The 22,557-nt window shown below is 39.7% G+C and overlaps 1 protein-coding gene across 5 annotated transcripts in view; it reads right to left on the bottom strand.

The window, feature by feature from the left end:
• The window catches only part of helz (helicase with zinc finger), a 347,073-nt gene that overhangs the window by 109,820 nt on the left and 214,696 nt on the right, over positions 1 to 22,557 (bottom strand). For all 5 annotated transcript variants that reach the window (XM_063030618.1, XM_063030619.1, XM_063030620.1 and 2 more), the window contains one exon: positions 19,323 to 19,551. In XM_063030618.1, the coding sequence (XP_062886688.1) occupies positions 19,323 to 19,551 (229 nt within the window). The remainder of the gene's footprint in view (positions 1 to 19,322; positions 19,552 to 22,557) is intronic.

The raw sequence follows: 22,557 nt of genomic DNA, 5'->3' as shown, positions 1-22,557 counted from the left end.
CTTTTGCCTATCACCTGTCCAGCTCTTGGCTCTATCCCTCCCCCTCCTGTCTTCCCCTATCATTTTGGATCTCCCCCTCCAAATTTCAAATCCCTTACTCACTCTTCCTTCAGTTAGTCCTGACGAAGGGTCTCGGCCTGAAACGTCGACTGCACCTCTTCCTACAGATGCTGCCTGGCCTGCTGCGTTCACCAGCAACTTTGATGTGTGTTGCTTGAATTTCCAGCATCTGCAGAATTCCTGTTGTTTGCGAAATATAAATACATGATAGCTTATATACACAGATTGATTATATGTTCATAAAGTGACGCTAGGCACAGGTGTGTTGGTACATAAGGTGACTGACAGGAAATGATAAATAGTGGTGGTGGGTGGGGGGGGGGGGAGCTGAGGATTATTGGATGGAGGTGTTGACCAGCCTGACTGCTTAGGGAAAGTGACTATTTTTGAGTCTGGTGGTCCTGGTGAGAATGCTACATAGTCTCCTAGTCCATGAGTTGGGTTGATGGGATCCTTATAACGAAACTGAGATTGCTACTGATATTGAAGAAAGAATCAAGGATCAGAATCAGGTTTATTATGAATGACTTGGGTCATGAAATGTGTTATTTTGCAGCAGCAGTACAGTGTAATAGATAAAACATTATTCAAAGTTACAGTAAGAAATAAATAGTGTAAAAAGAGAGGCAGGTAGTGAAGTAGTGTTCATGGTTCATGGACCTTTCAGAAATCTGATGGCAGAGGGAAAGAAACTGTTCATAAAATATTGAGTGTTTTCATGCTCCTGTACTTCCTTCCTGATGGTAGCAATGAGGAGAGGGTATATCCGAGATAGCGAGGATGTATAATGATGGATACTTTGAGGCATCGCCCTTTCAAGATGTCCTAGATGGTGGGGAGGTTGGTGCCCATGATGGAGCTGGCTGAATTTACAACGCCCTGTAGCTTTTTCCAGTCCTGTTCATTGGAGCCTCTATAGTAGAGGGAGGTGTAACCAGCCAGAATGCTGTCCACGGCACATCTGGAGAAATTTGCTAGCCTTCGGCGACATACCAAACATCCTCAAACTCTAAATGAAATATAACTGCTACGTGCCTTCTTTGTAATTGAATCAATATATTGGGCCCAGGATGGTCAGACATTTCCTTTCAATTAATTTTATGGAACAGTTAATGTCTAGCTTAAGGTTGATGGAGAATGAGATGGTTCAACTATACAGGAGAAAAAGGATCATTTATAAAACAAAAAAAATCAGGCAGTGAGTTGGTGAACTGAAATAAATTTAAGCAGAAGTAAAAGGCTACACCTTTTTAATACAAAAATCTATTTATAAAGAACAAAAGGAAATTATTATCTGGTGTGGAAAAGCTGGGACCAAACTAACGAGTTACATTTCTAAATTGTTCAGCTGCATACAAAATACAGACAGTATTGATGCATCCAGCTGAGACTGAATGCAGAAATGATACAGGAGGTAGGGAGCAGAGGCTCTGTTGGCATGGTGATCTAATTTATATATGCAAGCCATCATAATCTAATGCTGTGACCATATCTAACTGGCCTTTCAATTGAGGTGAACCCAAAAGAGAGTACAATAGAATTCACAATGGAATTTGCTTTATTTTCTGACCACCAGATTAAAGTCTATCTACACTCATCTGTAAAGATCAGGTTCAATCAGCTTAAGCAGCTGAGGTCAGTTAGATAAATCTATTGTTAACTGCAGTGATCCAGGGCAAGGAGTGAGCTGGGAGATGCACTGATAGGGATGGTGCTAAAATTGGGTCACAAAACCAGAAGACAGATTCACGAAGACCAGAACTGCAATGCCTGGAAGGTTGGTACAAATAGCTTTTAAATCCCAAGGGAACTAGCTGCACGTACTCTTGAAAAAGAGACATTTACAGGGTCAGGGAGGAAAAAAAAGTAGAGAAGTAATTAGGTGAGTCAAGTTTATTGTCATAAGCACAAATACGTGTATGCACAAGTGCAATGAAAAACCTACTTGCAGCAGCTTCACAGGCATCATCACTATCAGAAAATCCTCCAATCAAATAACACAGGCACTTTAGGCCAAATACATCAGCGACAGATAAGGTGAGCCATGTTTGCAATTGGCAGCCCACAGGTATTCACTGGATTCCCCGGTACAATCGCAAGGGACAAGATAACATTTCAAACTACTCAAGATGATTTGATGAGGGAACTTGCGCCAAAAATGAAAATAATACCAATTTGTTACAAGGTTTGCAAGCCAAATTGCTCATTCCAATTCCCTCTGCCTGACCTCCTGGGTATTCCCAGCATTTTGTTTACATTTCCGATCTGCAGCATTCTATATTTGCATACTAAGAAGAATATTTTGTACCACACTCCGTCAATCTTAATATTGTGATATCACTGTTTGTGGCATTAGCACCCGGTGGAAGCTACACTTGACATATGGCTCTTTCATTCAACAAGATTTAATGCTCTTCCCATCGAGAAAATATCAATCACAATTTTGACTGTGCTTTCAATTACCACAAGAGTAAAACTACTCTAAGTATATTTTTAAAAGCTTATAAGAACTTTATTTTAAAAAGTAATGTGACAGATGGAAGCTGTTAGCTGACATTCTTTTTGACCTCCAAGAAACAGCTTTTAAAATGAGAATTTAATGCATTATATACAGTGGCATGCAAAAGTTTGGGCACCCTAGTCAAAATTTCGGTTACTGTGAGGAATAGCTAAGCGAGCAAAAAATGAACTTCCAAAAGGCATAAAGTTAAAGATGACACATTTCTTTAATATTTTAAGCAAGAAAACTTTTTTATTTCCATCTTTTACAGTTTCAAAATAACAGAAAAGGAAAAGGGCCCGAAGCAAAAGTTTGGGCACCCTGCATGGTCAGTACTTAGTAACACCCCCTTTGGCAAGTATCACAGCTTGTAAACGCTTTCTGTAGCCAGCTAAGAGTATTTCAATTCTTGTTTGGGGGATTTTCACCCATTCTTCCTTGCAAAAGGCTTCTGGTTCTGTGAGATTCTTGGGCTGTCTTGCATGCACTGCTCTTTTGAGGTCTATCTACAGATTTTCGATGATGTTTAGGTTGGGGGACTGTGAGGACCATGGCAAAACCTTCAGCTTGCGTCTCTTGAGGGAGTCCATTGTGGATTTTGAGGTGTGCTTAGGATCATTATCCTGTTGTAGAAGCCATCCTCTTTTCATCTTTAGCTTTTTTACAGATGGTGTGATGTTTGCTTCCAGAATTTGCTGGTATTTAATTGAATTCATTCTTCCCTCTACCAGTAAATGTTCCCCATGCCACTGGCCGCAACACAAGCCCAAAGCATGATCGATCCACCCCCGTGCTTAACAGTTGGAGAGGGGCTATTTTCATGAAATTCTGCACCCTTTTTTCTCCAAACATACCTTTGCTCATTGCAGCCAAAAAGTTCTATTCAAAAGGTTCAAAGGAACATCTAAACAAGCCTGATATATTTTGGAAACAAGTCCTGTGGACTGATGAAGTTAAAATAGAACTTCTTGGCCGCAATGAATTCAATTCAATTAAAGAAGAATTAATTCAATTAAATACCAGCAAATTCTGGAAGCAAACATCACACCATCTGTAAAAAAGCCCAAGATGAAAAGAGGATGGCTTCTACAACAGGATAATGATCCTAAGCACACCTCAAAATCCACAATGGACTCCCTCAAGAGGCGCAAGCTGAAGGTTTTGCCATGGACCTCACAGTCCCCTGACATAAACATCATCAAGAATCTGTGGATAGATCTCAAAAGAGCAGTGCATGCAAGACGGCCCAAGAATCTCATAGAACTAGAAGCCTTTTGCAAGGAAGAATGGGTGAAAATCCCCCAAACAAGAATTGAAAGACTCTTAGCTGGCTACAGAAAGCGTTTACAAGCTGTGATACTTGCCAAAGGGGGTGTTACTAAATATTGACCATGCAGGGTGCCCAAACTTTTGCTTCGGGCCTTTTTCCTTTTTTGTTATTTTGAAACTGTAAAAGATGGAAATAAAAATGTTTTCTTGCTTAAAATGTTAAAGAAATGTGTCATCTTTAACTTTATGCCTTTTGGAAATCAGTTCATCTTTTACTCGCTTAGCTATTCACAGTAACAGAAATTTTGACCGGGGTGCCCAAACTTCTGTATGCCACTGTAGCTGTGCATTTGTGCCCAACATGCAGCAATTATGGATGTTGGACCTCTCAAATGAAGGTGCAGCATCCATCTTACTCAGGAAGTCAGAATCAAGGATGGAGGAGAGAAAATTGCAAAGTCACTCCTAGGCTAGTCCCTACTGATCAGCTCTGAATAGAATTAGAGATCTGAGGTGCCTGGGAGGCAGAGTGAAATGATCAGTTAGAAGATATTAAATTGCTAAAATACAAAAAGCCCAGAAGTGACATTAACAACATGAGCGTTCAAGTCAGCAGCAAGACAGAACATTCACCAATGGAACGATAATCATGAAACTGAAATTTCAGGAAAGAGTAGTACATCTGATATGATTCCAGATTCTGGATCCCCTATTCTTCTTGGTAGAAATACCAGAGATTCAGAGTTCACTATCTAAAGCAGTGGTCCCCAACCACCGGGCCGCAAAGCATGTGCTACCGAGCCGCGAGGAAATGATATGATTTGACGACATGAAACAATATGAGTCAGCTGCACCTTTCCTCATTCCCTGTCATGCCCACTGTTGAACTTCAATGCATGCGAGGTCATCAGTCGGTCATTAACCTGCAATTACTCGATGAGTAAAAAACAAACATCGCTTGAGAGTTTCTTTGGAAGAGGTGGTGGGGGACATAAAAGGCCTAACGATGATGATAACGCAGAGACAGCTGAGGCAGAGACTGCAAAAAAAAAGAAAGCTTCCTTCAACAGAAAATACGACGAGTCGTACATAAAATATGGCTTTATTGCGCCCGGTGACTCGTACATTCCAAGCCCCCTGTGCCTGATATGTGGAGACAAGCTGTCTAATGAGGCAATGAAGCCCTCAAAGCTGCTTCGGCACCTTGAGTCCAAGCACCCTGCACTTAAAGACAAACCCGCTGAGTTTTTTGAGCGGAAAAAACATGAGCAAGCGGAACAGAACCAAGTGCTGACAGCCACCACCTCCACAAACACTGCTGCTCTGACAGCGTCGTACTTAGTGGCTAACTGTATTGCTAAGGCTAAGAAGCCTTTCACTGTTGGTGAAGAATTGATTTTGCCTGCTGCCAAGGACATGTGCCGTGAACTGTTGGGAGAAGCTACAGCTAACAAGATGGCATAGGTTTCTCTTTCAGCTACCACAGTTTCAAGGAGAATCAATGACATAGCGGAGGACATCGAAGCACAGCTGTTGGAATGGCTTAACGAGTCTGGTTTCACTACCCAAGTCAAAGAGGTTGCTCCTGAATGCCAGTCTACACACTGTCACACACTGGGAAATGCTGGCCAGCCAAAAAATGTCACCTGATCTAACAACGTGTTGAGTGACGTTGAAGTTATCAATCACATCAAAGTAAAAGCCCTGAACTCACGACTGTTTGAGCAGCTTGGCAAACAGAGCACAAACGCCTTCTCTTACACACTGAAGTCAGGTGGTTATCAAAGGGAAGAGCCCTGGCCAGGGTTTTTGAGTTAACAGCAGCTACAGAGATTTCTTTCAAGAAAAAAGTCACCACTGGCAGCACACTTCAGTGACGAGGAGTGGATAGCAAAACTCGCTTATCTGTGTGACATCTTCAACCTGCTCAATGAACTCAATTTGTCACTTCAGGAGAGAATGACAACTATCTTCAAGTTGGCAGATAAAGTGCCTGTTTTCACAGCTAAACTGGAACTGTGGGGATGGCGAGTGGACAGGGGCATATTTGACATGTTCCCAACATTAGCTGGAAATTTGAGAGAGACTGAGGCTGTACCGTCCTTCTCACAGCTGGTGCGCGATCACCTATCTTCGCTGTCGACAGAATTCGAGCATTACTTCCCAACCACAAATGACCCAAGACGTGCAAAAGAATAGGTCCGTGACCCATTTGTAAATGTCCCCGGTGAATCATCGATGTCAGCGCAAGAAGATCAACTCCTCAAGCTTGCAAATGATAGTGGGCTGCAAAGTATATTTGACATAACACCTCTGCCGGCATTCTGGATCAAAGCCAAGGCTGAATATCCTGAGATAGCCACGAAAGCACTGAAAACGTTGCTTCCATTTCCAACATCATATCACTGCGAAGCAGAGTTTTCTGCAATGAAAACTAAATTGCGGAATAGATTGGACATAAGGAACCCCCCTTATAATTGACTTATCACTATATTCATGCGAGGAAAATATGCGTTGTGTGTTTAATATTAAATTCGTTAGATAAACCCTTTTAGAAACGAAATTGCCTATATTAGCCACTGAAAAGTGACTTATAGTTGACATATCACCTATATTCCGGTCGTGATTAACACCCCCCCACCCCCCACCGTCGGCCGGTCCGCAAGAATATTATCAATATTAAACCAGTCCGCGGTGCAAAAAAGGTTGGGGACCCCTGATCTAAAGAACGTTAGTAACTCAACAATCTTTGATAGCAGCTCCAAGCCTCATCGAGAAATTAACTCCATTCTTTTCCATTTCAGATGTCACCATCACAATGCTCATTGTGGTTGATGGAATCAAACCAAAGGCAGATTCAGCAGAGGGTGCTGGTGCCAGCTCCTTCAAAGAGCAACTGGCTAACAAGCACATCCTTACTACTTCTGTCTCTGCATGGACGAAAGCAACTTAGCAAGTTTCATCACAAACAAGAGGAAATCTGCAGATGCTGGAAATGCAAGGAAGACACAACACTCCTGTCATGCTGAAGGGTCTCAAACCAAAACATCGACTGTACTCTTTTCCATAGATGCTGCCTGGCCTGTTAAGTTCCTCCAGCATTTTGTGCGTTGTTTGCAAGTTTCATCCACGTTTTGTGATGAAATGTTAAGATCTATACAGAGATCAGTGTTTTGCAGCTCACTTGAAAGAGGACAATTAAAAAAAACAAAGAGGAAAATAATTCATAAGCTTGTATAAAACATTGCAACGCGACTTCTGTCTAATCCAGACGAAGTACCAGTTTCACTGTCTCACTGGTACGAGCTCAAACTCTGCAGAATGAAGTGTCATTTTCAGTTGCATTTACCTTCATGTTAGCAGCAGGTCAGTAACACAGTGACCTGCTGCTTCCAAGACAGCACTTCTCAGACAGGTTTAAGCCTTAAGACTCCAAACATAATTCATGTTAATTTCACAGATGGAGATACAGGCTTGCAGATAAGACAGAAACTAAGGCACCATCTGACCTCCCAGGCAAATTGGAGACTGCCATGGAATTTTCACAAGGAGAAAGACTGTCAGCTTCTCAATCATCAAAGCTAAAAAACTTGCCAATCTATCTTATTTATTTAATCATGTTGTGTGCATTTCTCTACATTACACATTGATCATAATTTAGAAGTATGTCACCACCTATAAAGTGCTTTTGGATGTCCCAAATTAGTGAAGGGCACACATTAAATCCATGCTCACTAGAAAACCAAAAGAGCTACAAAATGTCAGCCTTTACAAGAAATCAAATTATAAATGTTGCAGGAAATTGTTTCCTAAACAACAATCCTGATCAGAAATCCTTAAAATGCCGAGCTTCTGTGTGTTAGATTTTCTGCTCGTTAACTATGAGTAGGAAGAATTCTAGCCACTTAAATCAGCTCATCTGAAGTAGCTGCTCATTCATTTTTTCCATACAGGAGCTTTAGGTCTGACATCACCAGGTTCAGGAACAGTCATTGCACCACAACTGTCAGGCTCCTGAATCAGAGGAGATAACTTCACTCATCACAACTCTAAACCAATTCTACAACCTAATAGACTCACTTTCAAGGACTCTTTACAACTCATGTTCTCAGCATTATTTTTTACTTGCACAGTTTGTCTCCTTTTGCACATTGCTTCTTAGTCTGTCTGCTTATGTAGTTATTTTTTGTTCATTCTATTGTACTTATCTTTTCCTGTAAATACCTGCTTGAAAATGAGTTTTAAGGTAGTATACAGTGACATATATGTATAGTACTTGGATACATTTGTTTTGAACTGTTTTTATATTGTGCTTTACAAAGGTTATCTGCTGGAGTATTAATGTAAATCTTCTCGATAATGATTCAGGCTTAACTTACACAGTTGTACAAGGTCTAGATCATGCACATTTCATTGAACAGCTGAATTTCAAACTGGATTAAATGCGTAAAGTCATTTCTTTCAACTTAAGTAAATTCTGCTTATGGGAATCAGTGAGACAGATCCAATAAAGAATTCAACCATGAATGCATTCCAAGAAGAAACACTTAGAATTGGGGTTGTGTGGAGGCAGGAGCAGAGGAAGCAACATATCACACAAAAAATGCATAATGACAAATTAGGATATTTTAATACCACAACTTCATTATTCCGGCAGGGTCAGTCAAGACGGAAGGGTATGGGAGTGCAAAAAAATGGATGTCATTCTTAATGGTAAATTAAGATATTAGATACAATGTAGTGAGCTTCATGGTGTGCAAGCTGCAAGCTACTGATAACAAAAGCCCATATAAACTACTGACAAGCCTTCAGCTGGTAGAGAAAGGTCATTCTCAATACTATATATGCTATGTATGAAATAATTCTGAAAACAAAAATAGAATAGGAAGGGCATATGAATTAGAAGCAGCAGTAGGTTATTTAGAACCTGGTGTTTCCTCCACACTTCAATATGAACATTTTTCACATCAGCAATCCTTTCTTGCACTCACAATATCTGTTGATTCTCTCAATACGTGAGAATTTTATTGATCTTTTCCTTGAATATTCAGTGGCTGATCATCCAGTCCTCATGAGTAGAGAATTCCCCACACAAAGCTGTCCTTTGATCTTTATCATGAAGACAAACTGCTGGAAGAATTCAGTGGGTCAAGCAGAGGGATTTGTGACAACTTGGGGGGTCAAGTCCCTGCATCAGTTTCCGATGAAAGGTCTTGACTAAGACTGTCAACCATCCCTCTTGCTTCTATAGGTCTTCCCTGACTGGCTGAGATCTTCCAACAGGACTTTTCATTTTGCTCCAGATTAAAGCATCTGCAGTTACCTACATCTGCATAATACTTATTGGTGTTCAACACAGCTCAGGTTAGACTCTATGTTGTATCCATTCCATTAGCTCCTGTAAGCAAATTTTACTTCAATTATCAGATATTATTTAGTATATTCCATACAAGTCATTTGTACACATTTCCTCTGAATAGCAATACCTTTCAACCTCTCACTATTTAAAAAATATTCCACATGTAAAATTTTTCTATTGAAGTAGATGAACTCATACTTTTCCATATTTTTTCCTGCTACATTCTCACCCAATAACCTATTTATATCCCTTCCCCACAGTCCCTCTGCATTGTCCATAGCACCTAGCAGCCTTAGTTAGTGATGAAATTGCAAGCATAAAGGAGAAATAAATTGATGAAGACATCTTCACCTCATTGCTGACAAGTAAATCAAGAAATCCCACTCAACACTCTCAGCTCGGCAGAGTCACAACAGAGTATCACATTTCTGATTCAATAACCAAGTGATTGTATGCATACAGAAGAGACTGCATTCTGAAATCGTTTTGAAAATGGGGAGAAGGGGGAGCATCAATTTAGACCTGCAGAATTTTAACAAGATGGAAACCATTTCCCTCATGTTTTGAGAGTAAATGCAATAACTGGGAGCAGACTGAAGTTCCAACATTTCAAGTTCAATTGCCAGTTTATTCCGAGGCAGCTGATCTGCTGCAACTCCAGTCTGCCTGTGTGCCTCAGCAGGGAAGGGAAGAAAGTGCAGGAGATATAGCCTGGATTGCCAGTTTTGAAGTCTAGCCTTTTTCTGCTACTAGAAAAGCGTTTTAGAAATAGGATAGCTAGTTTTAATAGCTGTTGTTGCATTAATTCGCACACTATGCCAGTACAATATATATTTTATAGGTAAATACCATCAAAATACCTACTTCCTGAACCTCCATGAACACTGTAGGGTAAAAACTACACGCCTTCATTTTCTTTGCTTTCCTTGCAAAAGTCTGCAACGTTCATTCTGCACATTTAACTTCAAACCCGTGTATTTAAACCAGTTTGATACTGAACCATGGGAGACATTAGAAACCATTAGAAATCTTCAGATGTAGATTTTAAAGAAAGCCTTAGGAGAGGGGCACAGAGAGGTTTGGTGAGAGGATTCCAGGACTTAGGTAGCTGAAACACAGCTCTCAATAGTGGTGTGTTTACTGAAGAGGAACAATGTAATGAAGCTGGCAAAAGTAATGAAGTCTATGAATACGCATAACAAACACAATTGGCACCAAACCATTGACAAATAACGTGTAGGCATTCGATGTATTAGATGCTGGTGAAATTGAGTATATTCAGTATACCCAACAAACAATGTCATCAGAGCTGGAACCTATGTACCATTTACCATAAATTAGGGGTGGTAGCTAACAGGCTAGAGATGAAATATTTAAAGGGAACCTGAGGGGCAACTACTTCACTCAGAGAGTGATACAAGTGTGGAACGAGGAACGAGCTGCCAGCTGAAGCGGTGGGTTCAGGTTTGATTGCAACATCTACGAGAAGTTTGATTAAGTACATGGATGGGAAGGGTACAGAAGGCTCAGATCCAGGTGTGGGTTGATGGAACTAGGCAGAATAACAGTTTGGCATGGACTGGATGAGCTGAAGGGCCTGTTTCTCTCTTGTCGTGCTCTCTGACTCTATAAGAGCACAGACAGCACTGATTAGAAAGTCTATTGCAACCACTTTCAGCTTTTATTCATCTAAAATGGTAACAATGAAAATTGTTAACCCCTGCATTTCTTCCCTCCACCATCCTCACCTCCCTGGCCCCATCATTACCACCAAAACAATATTCTTAGTTGACAACAGGATTTCAACTTCTCTATCTAACTAGGGAAGCTATTTCCACTGGTGTTCATTCTTTCTGAAAAGCTTCCTATTTTGCCCAAAATTACATATATTTTAAAATTAAATGCATATTCTCTTGATCTTTAATTTGAAAGACCTTTTCAGTTTTTACTTTTTGTATAGAATTATGTTGGATTACCTTTGTTCCTACAAATAAAATTCACACTGCTCAGATTTTTCTTTTCAACTCAAATCTGCAGCATAAAAGCCAAGTCTTGTACAGGTTCCAGTGTTAAATGTTTCTCTATTGTGTGAACCAATCCAAGCATTTATTGACTGCATGCATTGTAATTCCTGAATTCATTAACGATGCAGTTCTCTTTCATATTTTATAGTACCAGTTCAACAACAATCTATATTGCTGGCATATCTTTCAAATCAGCTTGCAGGTTTGAAACCTAATCAAACCAAAACACATAATTACTTTCTATAAGGTGAAATGTAACATAATGAATGAATATAGTGCTTCAATTCCCAATGAGCTCTACACATTTTATGCACACATTGAAACAGAGAATTAAACTACACCTATGCAAATCCACACAGCATCTGGTGACCCTGTGATCCCTGTTTTGGAGGCAGACTTCAGAACATACTTCAAAGAAGGTGAATCTTCACAAGTTGTCAGAGTCCAAGGGTGTACCTGGCAGGATACTGAAAACCTGTGCCAATCAAATGGCTGAAATGTACCTCCCTCTGCAACTGGATCCTTGACTTGCTCATCAGGAGATGATGGTCAGTATGGATCAGTAATAACATTTCGTCCTCACTCTCACTGAATACAGGTGCACCTCAGGGATCGCATCTTAGCTCGCCACTCTACTCTTTCCACTTTCATGACTGTGGGGCTAGGCACAGCGCAACTGCCATCGATGAATTCACTGATCACACCACTATTGTTGGCAAAGTCTCAGATGGCAACAATGAGGTGTACAGTGAGATAGATCAGCTGGTTGAGTAGTGTCACAACAACAACATCGTACTCAGTGTCAGCAAGACTAAGGAATTGAATGTGGACTTTGACTGAGGAAGGGGAAGTTTGCAGAACACAAACCAGTCCTCTTCAAGAGGTCAGCAGTGGAAAAGGAAAACAGCTTCAAGTTTCTGGGCATCAACGTCTCACAGGATCTTTCCTGGGCCCAACATCTTGATGGAATCATGAAGAAGGCACACAAGCAGCAATTATTTTATTAAGTGTTTGAGATCTGGTCTGACAACAAAGTCAAATAAATTTCTACAGATGTTTTGTGGAGAGCATCACTGCCTGGTATACCAGAAATGGAAAATACTTCAGAGAGGGTAGACTCAGCCAGTTCAATCACGGGCATAAGTCTCCACACCATTAAGGACATCTTCAAAAGGCGGGGCTTCAGGAAGGTGGCATTCATTATTAAGGCCCCTCCCCATCTGGGACACGTCCCCTTCTCATTATTACTATCAGGGTGAAGACACAGGTGCTTGAAGTTGTACACTCAATGCTTTAGGAACAGCTTCTTTCCCTCCACCATCAGATTTCTGAACGATCCATAAACTCTTGAACATGACCTTGTTATTACTTTTTTGGACTACTTATTTATTTTGCTTTTTTATATTTTATAGTAATTGATGCTTTGCCATCACAAAACAAGAAAGTTCACCACATATGGCAATGATAGTAAACCTGATTCTGATGCCTATAATCCGCCCTTCTTTTGCCACTTCCCATTTTCCCATAAAAGGGCATAGCCTCCCAAAAATGGTCACAAAGAATTCAGATACTCCATGTACTAAAGCATACAAGAAAATGCCTGCCCCCATCTCAACAAAATGAAGACCATAATCTCAATCAGCCCATCAATTTCAGCCATAAACAGTAAAAAAATTTAAATATTTATCCCTCTCAGAGGCAAACTGACAGCCTTGTTTGCTGACAAAACAATGGCTGAATTAGTAAGCTAAATAATTTAGCATTGAGCATATTTACAAAGGGTGCTGCAACAAGAAAGCAGCATCTATCCTCTAGGGCCCCCACCATCCAGGCCAAGTTCTCTTCTCACTACGACCATTGGACAGGAGGTGGAGGAGCCTTAGATCCCACACCACCAGGTTCAGGAACAGTTATTAACCTTCAACCATCAGGCTCCTGAACCAGCATGGATAACTTCACTCACCTCAACTCTCAACTGACTGCACAACCTTTGGACTCACTTTCAAGGGCTCTATAACTCATGTTCCCCAGATTATTTTTTTAAATTATTTGCAGGACTTGTCTTCTTTTGGACATAGGTTGTCTGTCAGTCTTTGTTGTTTATAGTATTTTCATAAATTCTATTGCATTTATTTCATGAAAATGACTACATGAAGATAAATCTCAGGGTAGTATATGGTGACATATACATATTTTGAAAAGAAATTTACTTTGATATTTGAATACAAGCCCATTTGTTCAGTCAACCAACACTCGAGAGTCTAGACCTATTTTGTCCCACCAACCAGAATTACAGGTACACGAATGCAAATTTTTCAGTTTTAACTGAATTGTATTTGGTAAAGAGAACAGCTTCATTTTGACATACTGAGAGGCATCTCTGGCAAGCAGCCAAAAGGAAACATTAATAACATGTGAAGATGCCCAGTACTTGGCAAATACAGAAAGATGTCGCAGAAACAAGTCTGGTTCCTCAGGGATCAGCTTTGCATTTCCAGTTATCAAAAATGAGAAACAAGAAATGCTATTTGTATTTTGACATCTGAAAGTAAGGGCAACTTGTTAAAATTACATTAAGTGCAATCTTACCTTCATAAATACAAATAGCTGTATTTTACCACAGAAGTTATACAGTCTTTAGGGGTTAAAATACCAACACAATGAAATCAATAGCTAGGCGTGAACATTCATTAACAATGATTTACTTAGCTGCTTCTCCTAATTTAGCATGGAACTATAACTAACGCACAAAAATTAAAAGGCTCTGTACAAACAAATCTGTTTCAAATATTTACAGCCATAATGCAGTGTGGCATCATATGACTAAAAATTCGTTACACTTATAACCTTCTCTAATAATTAAGGTAGGTCAAGTCGGCAAAGGAACTCAAGAAATATTAATGATCAAGCTGACACCTTTATGATTCAAGAGACAGAAATATCAAGAATAGTGATCGTCAAAGCTCTGCCATCTAACTGTGCATCAAAAACTCAATGAACCATGCACTCAATTCGACAGTGGATTAATAAATCAGAACTCAATTTCAATCCTGAAAATAACACAGCTTGTTAGACAAAATCAAACTTTGGGTCCCAAAATCTTAACATTATGAAAACAGTAACATTTTTTTCTAGCTACAAAAAATGTGAGATTTGAGAGGCTCTGTTTAATGTTTGGGGGATTCTGCGAGGAAAGAAAGAACGGACTAAGAACCAAATAATTTCCTCCACCCACAAGATAGCAGTGAAGTCAATCTTCAAAATACTAACAAGGAATGTGTAGTGCTAGGAAACATTCTATTTAATTACAAACGTAGCATCGGGGGAGGCTGATTTTAGAGAGATTATGTGTGCCCTATGGAGAGGAAAAGAGGAAGAAAGCAGCAATAAAAAATAATGAAGTGCACCCAAGTGCCTTGCGCCAAGCGTATATCAGACACTTAAGGGGAACATTAGCTGTCCCTGCTTGGCTGCTTTCTCAGTTCATGCCACACAGGAAACTGCAGTAGGTAGACAGAACTAAAAACAGAGGCATTAATCATCCTCAGATTCAAAAGCAGCAAGTCAAAATACCAGAACAATCACATTGGATTTTGAAGTATACAAAGCAACCTTAAACCTTCACGAAGAGGGTGATCACTTCGCATCTGTCTGTACAGAGGAAGGGGATAATGTGAGGGCTGCACAAAATCAGGAGATAGGGGAGAAAAGTCAAAGAGAAAGATAAATTAAAAGAGATTAGTCAGCCACTTGGTCCAGATGAAATGGGTCGACAAGAAAGCTAAAGTGGAAATAGGAGAGATATGGGTCACTATTTTGCGAGCAGGTGGGATGGTAGTCCAAGCAGGTGATACAGTAGTGTTGCAGTTAGCTCAATGCCTCATAGTGCCAGTGTGCAGGGTCCAAATCCCACAACTGTTTGTAAGGAGTTTGTATGTTCTGTGAGTTTCCTCCAGAAGCTCCAGCTTCCTCCCCACATTCCAAAGACATATGAGTTAGGTGTCAGGCTACGTTGACACTGGAAGCATGGCAATATTTGCATGCTCCCCAGGACACTGTGACGCAGACAACACATTTCATTGTATGACTTGATATGACAAATCACGCTAATCCTGAATACTCAAAGATACTGGAGCAGTGCTGGAGGAAGGACAAATGATGGATGAGGAAACAACGGGTCAGTCAGCCCAACAACTATGGTTGTGAGGGAAATACAATTCTTTTAGGGACAGCATAAACAGGTAATGCAGATTTGTTAAAAGTAAATTGTTTCTGACTACTTTGACAGAACTGGATGAGTGTACAAAAGGTTATAAAGAATGTGATGGTTATTGTTGATATGGATTTTCAGAAAGCATTCAATTAAGTGATCCACAGAAGGCTAAAGAAAATGGGATCCATTTGATTGAAAGTGGAATGGATTCAAAACTGGCTTAGAAATAAAGAGCTCAGGGTAGTGAAAACCAGATATCATATGAACGAGGTGGAGGTTTTTACTCAGAATCAGATTTACTGACATATATCATGAAATTTGTTGTTTGTGGCAACAGCAGAGAGCAAAACACAAAAAAAACCTATAAATTACAATAAGAAATATTTATTAAAAATTAAATTAAATATACAGTCCAAAAAGGGAGCAAAAATAGTGAAGCACTTTTCTTGGTTTGGTTCTTTGTCCGTTCAGAAATCTGATGGCAGAAGGGAAGAAGCTGTTCCTAAAATGCAGAAAGTGTGTCTTTAAGCTCCTGTATATCCTCCCTAAAGGTAGTAAGAAGAAATGAGCAGGTCCTGGATAATGAGAGTCCTTAATGATGGATAGATGCAACTGTAAATTTTAAATTTTGGGTCCACTACCTTTTTCTAGTGAAGAAGGCAGTATCATCGATTTTGCATGTGATAGATAACGGAGCAGGGTAGTATATTACATATCAAATGTAGGAAGACAAATGATAAAATTATTGAGTGTATTGGTTGCTTGAGGTTATAATAAAATTATAGCATTTAAGATCATTGGTTAGACACTGGCTAAACATTGAAGACATTGCTAAATGCTGCATATGAGGAATTATAGCATATCACAGTAAAGGAAACGGCGAGTAGAAATTGAACCAGGAGGCTCTTAGGGATGAGGCAACTGAGGCATATGTTGAAAAATATGTGACAACAGGTTTTGAAGTAATAGAGAGTCAATAATTTGAGGTCACATATTCAAAATAATTGGAAGGTATTTATTTGGATCTCAGGCTCTATATAGGTTTAGAATCAAAGAAAGGAAAATGAACAGAAACTGGAGGATGTTATGGACAAATGCCAATGACATAAGAGAAGCTGTACTCTTGATAAGCTAGGACAGGCATGACTGATCAAAGTGTCTCGTTCTGTGCTGCAGGAATCCATTATCCAGATATCTGTTTTTCTTTTACGTAGAAGGCACAGAAGGGAAACAAACCATTCACCCTAATTGGTTTATATTCCAATCTTTCTCCAGTCAGTGAAACCTACCTACAAGAACCTATTCCTATCACTGTCACACAGTTATCTAGCTTTCCCCTTCCATTCCATTCATCTCGATTACCATTTGTAAATGAGCGCAACCCACTGTAACTACTTTATAAATTCTTAATGAATCTATTGATGCATGTTGCATTTACAGTTCTGGCTTTCGTGCTCTTTTGTACAAGAAAATTAGCCAGTTCAATCTTTGCTGATAATTTTAACCTCTTGATCCTGGTATTCTTATTAGTGGTCTTTCAACCTACTGAATCCATGCATGTGATGTAGAACAGAGAGACCTTTGAGTTCAGGTACACAGGTTCCCTGAAAGTGGAGACACAAGTAGACAGGGTGATGAAGGTGGCTTCTACATACTGGCCTTCATCAGTCAGGTCAGTGAGTATTGAATTTGGGAGACCAGGCTGTGGTTGTAGATGCTGGTGAGGCTACACTTTGATTACCTTTCTATAGGAAAGCAGCACACACAAAAAATGCTGGTGAACACAGCAGGTCAGGCAGCATCTATAGGAAGAGGTACAGTCGACATTTTGGGCCGAGACCCTTCGTCAGGACTAACTGAAAGATGACAGTTCAGTCCAGTTCTTCTTTGGTGGTGTGGAGAGGGGAGACTTGCAGCATGGGTAACTACTGGTCTTCCATACAAGCTTGCCCAGGCCTCACGAGACCTCAAATCCATGGTCTCACGAGACTAACGGATGCCCATCTATCACAGTCAAAGCAATCATTCACCATTTCAATTCTCCGATTAAACTCTGCCTTGCTAGAGTTTCTCTGTCAATCAAGGCAGCAGTTAAAGCTGTGATTTACTTTGAGATGTGAATTAATTGGTGTGATGGCACCAATAACAAATTTAATACATTAGGTGAAAATATAATGAGTTCAATGTGCAAATTCAGAAATAATAATGAAAAATATTGACAAATGCTGTAATATAAAGAGGGCTTGAAGTTCAATGATCTTGAAGACGAGCCTCAGCCTAAAATGTCCACTGTTTATTCCCTTCATAGATGTTGCCTGACCTGCTAAATTCCTCCAGTACTTTGTGTCTGTTACTCAGGATTTCCAGCATCAGCAGAATCTCTGTATTTACGAAGGGCCTTAATTTGTTTATTTGCTTCCTGGATCAGGGATTGTGTTAGAGATGCTAAATATTTTAAATCAACAGATTTTGGATATTAATGAACTCAATTTATGGGATTAGTGTAGGAAAGGGTGACACGATCAAAGATCGCCCATAAACATTATAGATTAATTACAGAGTATCGGCTGAATGTTCTACTCTGCTTCTGTTTCTACTGTTCAACCAAATTAGGTGTTTACTGCAGGAAAATGCAACACCTCTGTATTTTTTAAAATAACAAACTGTGATTAAATTGGCAACAATAATAATGTCTGCACATTCAAAGTTGTCTTTTATTGGCTGTGGGATAAAACTGAAAAATTCAAGCCATGGTGTTAGCAATACTGAATGATCAATAATTGCACAGTTTTTGGCAGGAACCACATTATCCCCTGGTATCCATAGATTTAAGTCATTCCAAAAACTGTAAAGTTCACAAAATCATCCATCGTCAGTTCATGAGCCAATCATGGTCAAAAAAAAAATTCTTGAACAGTTCATTGGCATGGACTGGATGGGCTGAGGGGCTTGTTTCTGTGCTGTAGTACACTGAGTTTATAACCCGACCAGCTTTATCATTGTCACTATGCACATTATTTGACATTGTCCCAAAATAATTAAAAACCTGCCAGAGTGTAACCTGAGTTCAATCCCACACTTAGTATTGTTTTGACTATGCCAGAGTAATGGTCACAAAAGTGAAATGGCTGGACTACCCCTCGGAATAAACAACACTACATATGATAGTTGTCATGTCTAACCAAAGCTCATCAGGTAATCTGATACAGATAAATTAGATTAATAGCTGGAAAGTTGCTCATTCAACAGACCCTGGTCCACTGGATTTCTCTGTGCACAAAATTTTTGAAAGATCTGTCTATAAATTTCTTTGAAAGATAGGCAATGTTGGAATAATTATAAAATTGTATGATTTCCCAAAGCAAATCTAACAAATGCAGAAAGTGCATAATTTCAACAGATTAATTTCAATTATTTTTAGGATTCAGAGATGGGGCTTTAGCTCCAGAAACCGGAAAAGTTGGGGCAGCAAATAGGATTTTGATAACCTTTCATTACTGTGGTTGGTGGAACCTATCGTTCTGCAAATTCCAATCCAAATTCAAACATGAAAAGAGTAAGCTATCGATCTACAGGCTGCTGCAGTGAGACCACGTGGGATGGAAAGAGCCTCTTATGGAATCTAGATACCAATATGCAACAGATTGGTCAAATAAGCACATGTGGATTTAGACATACTCTAGAATTCCAATTCACATTAATATTTTGCAGCATTGTTTGAAAATAATTCCATCTCAATCTGAAATTAGGAGGGGGGGTGTATAAGACATTCTCACTAAGAACAAATTGGTAGATTAGTTTCCTTGCATTAAAAAAAACACTAAAGTGAAATTAAGTCAAATCATAACAGTGAGTAATCATTAATTTTCTAATTAAAGAACAATAATTTCACTTTACCTGCATCTCCCAACTGAACACAGAGCTATGGGGTCTCCAACCACAGCAACCAGGGATTGTGCTCTAGTGATGGCAGTGTTTAGTAGTTTGTAATTAGACAGAAACCCATAGTCGAGGTCCTCGGTGGAGTCTTCTACTAACTGTTCCTTTCGCTTGATGGGGGTCTGCTTATGCTTACATGTGTGTCTTGTCCTTACTGTACTGAGAAATAACACTCTAAACTGCTTGCCTGAAAAATTTAAAAAGGGCAAAGGTTCATATATTTTTTCCATGTTATTTAAAAGCAACTCTACATGGGAAAAAAACTATCAAGATTATTGCTAAGACATTATAAATAGCTCACATTCAGGTCAATTCACTTTGCATTCCTAAACTCAGGTGAAACAGGTACTTCACTTGGTAATGTACAGTGGTATTGAAATGCATTTCTTCAAGGCTGGATTTCAAATGTTTCACTTCATTGACCTCATTTGACATTGAGGTGGATGTTGGCACACTCACCTCAGGATCAGAACTTCGTCATTTCGGTCCAACGTGGGAGACTCGATGATATAAATCTGGGTTGACGTCAGAGCAACACTCAGCAACTTAACTGTCAGCAGTGCTGTATCTGGGGTCAGACATTAAAACTAAGCCACCTTCTCTCCTATCAACTGGATATTAAAAAAATCAATGACACTGCTTTTAAGAGGAATGGAGAACTTATCCAGGTTGCTTTGCCAATCTGCGCCTTGTAAGGCATGAATATGCCCGACGCAGGCCTCTCATGGTCTGAATCGACGTTCGCTCCCCTTTGCCAATAGTTGACTACCAGCATTACAAAAATATGGAAGTCATGTAGAAATTGACCACTGCATCTTTACACTACAGGATAAAACCATAAAAAGCATTATAAAAATTTCTTTCTCCCTTCTTGTGAATGTACACCACAGTGTAGATGTTCATTTGCATCTAGCTTATATCCACAGCAGGATACAATAATTCTAAGACTGAACCAACAAGGAAATGTGCAAACACCGTGCAAATGCATAATGAGTCCAAAAGAAGCTGTGATATGAAATAGAGGTCTACTTAGTAACCAGGAAATCCAATGGAGGGTTTTAGGGATTAAATGAATTTGTTCCTTTTCTACTCTGGTATAGCTAATAAGAATTAAAAGAGGAACATCAAAATAACATGTTGCTAAACTCAGTAAAGGAAAAAGGTGCACGGGTTTTAAAGGACTCAAGCCCTTTTACATCACTTCGCCAGGAAGAGAATTGATGACATAATCAAGAACAGTACATTATTAGAACACTACCATTCTAAGATGCACCTCACAATTAGAAGAGGATGGAAGAACTCAACTACCTGCCCAAGATCAAGTTGGAACATGAACTTTATTACTTTGTATTCATCTCCTCTATCCCTCCTCATTCTAATCAAGTTTAACTCTCAAACATACATGTTCACAATGCCAATGGCAACTTTACAAAGGAACTAATTTTCCATTTACTTCTGGAAAAAAACTACCAAAAAAAGTTGCACACAGTAATTTCATAAATAATATTCATCTGTAAATAAAATCTCAAGTTCATCCTTTTCGCACCTTATGACACATTGGAATGTTATCAATTCTCTTTTGCTGTTTGCCTTGGCAGCTGTCTGTTCTTTATGAGGCCGAGTTGCTAGCTCAATGCTCAAGCCAGCATGGATGGAAAGCGTGCGATGGAGCCAACCGGATTCAAACCGGAGACCATTCGCCTCGCACTAGGATGCTGATGCAATTACACCACCTGTCAGCTGAAAAATCTAAAATAGACTGGGCCAAATTATATTTCCTAGATTGAGTTCAATTTAAAAAGGGCTTTAAAAATTAAACCTATAAGATGTGTGCTCTATATCCTGTCACTCAAGTCACTTACTAAAATACATCTATGAGCTAATAGATATTCACCAGTTATTCCCAAACTGTGATCCTCTTACAATGGCAACAGCCAAGGTGAAAAATTCTCTCCAACTATTTACCATCATATATATTGGAATGCCTCATTACCGTAGTGACATATTTTCCTGTTGACGTACAATTTCCCCATTATGGAACATAAGGATGTAAGGAATAGGAACAGATTATTAAATGGTGAAATATTGCAGCATGATGTTGTGCAGAGGAATTGGGAGAGTGATTGTGCATGAATTCTAAATGGTTGGTTTGCAGGTGCAGCAGGGTTAGGTTAAGGCAAATTGAATGTTGGCCATTGCCAGAGGGATTGAATTTGAGAGCAGGGAGGTTATGCTGCAACAGTACAGGATGCTGGTGGAGCTATATAGGATGATGGTGATCTTGTACAGGGTGTACAGGGTCTCTCTCATAGCCAGAGAAACCATGATCTTATTGAATAATGGAGCAATGGACCATCTGACCCACTGCTCCATCATGCAATAACAACATGGTTACTCCGGCTATGGACTTAGCTCCACCAACCTGTCTTTTCCCCAGAATCCCTAATTCCTCTGTTATGCAAAAATCTATCTAACCATATCTTAAATATATTTAATGAAGTAACCCCTACTGTTTCCCTGGGCAGAGAATTCCACAGATTCACTACTCTCTGGAAAAAGCAGATTTCTCCTCATCTGTCCAAATCTACCAAATCTTGAAGCTGCAATCCCTAGTTCTAGTCACACTTATGAGTGGAAACAACTTTACAACCTGGATTTTATCTATCCTTTTCATAATTTTATATGTTTCTATAGGCTTCTCCTTCATTCTTCTGAATCCCAGTGGGTATAGTCCCATGTGTCTCAATCTCTCCTCATATGCAACTCCTCATCTCCAGATTCAACCTGGTGAACCTCTTCTGCATCTACTCCAAATACAGTACATCATTCCTCAAGTAAGAAGACCACAACCGCACACAGTTCAGGTACAGCCTCACCAGCATCCTGTACTGTTGCAGCATAACCTCCCTGCTCTTAAATTCAAACCCTCTGGCAACGGCCAACATTCGATTTGCCTTAACCTAACCCTGCTGCACTTGCAAACCAGCCATTTACAATCCATGCACAATCACTCTCCAACCCCCCTGCACAACATCATGCTGCAATATTTCACCATTTAATAATATGATCTTTTATTTTCCTTCCAACGACGATGACCTCGCATTTATCAGTGTTGTACTCCATCTGCCAGACCCCTGCCCACTCAGTTAAGCTATCAATATCTCCGCATCCTCTGCATAATTTGCTTTTCCAC

The sequence above is a fragment of the Mobula hypostoma genome, chromosome 22 (genome assembly GCF_963921235.1).
Source record: "Mobula hypostoma chromosome 22, sMobHyp1.1, whole genome shotgun sequence".
Taxonomy (NCBI): domain Eukaryota; kingdom Metazoa; phylum Chordata; class Chondrichthyes; order Myliobatiformes; family Myliobatidae; genus Mobula; species Mobula hypostoma.
Note: the sequence above shows the minus strand (reverse complement) of the source record. Positions and strands in the feature narration are given on the sequence as shown.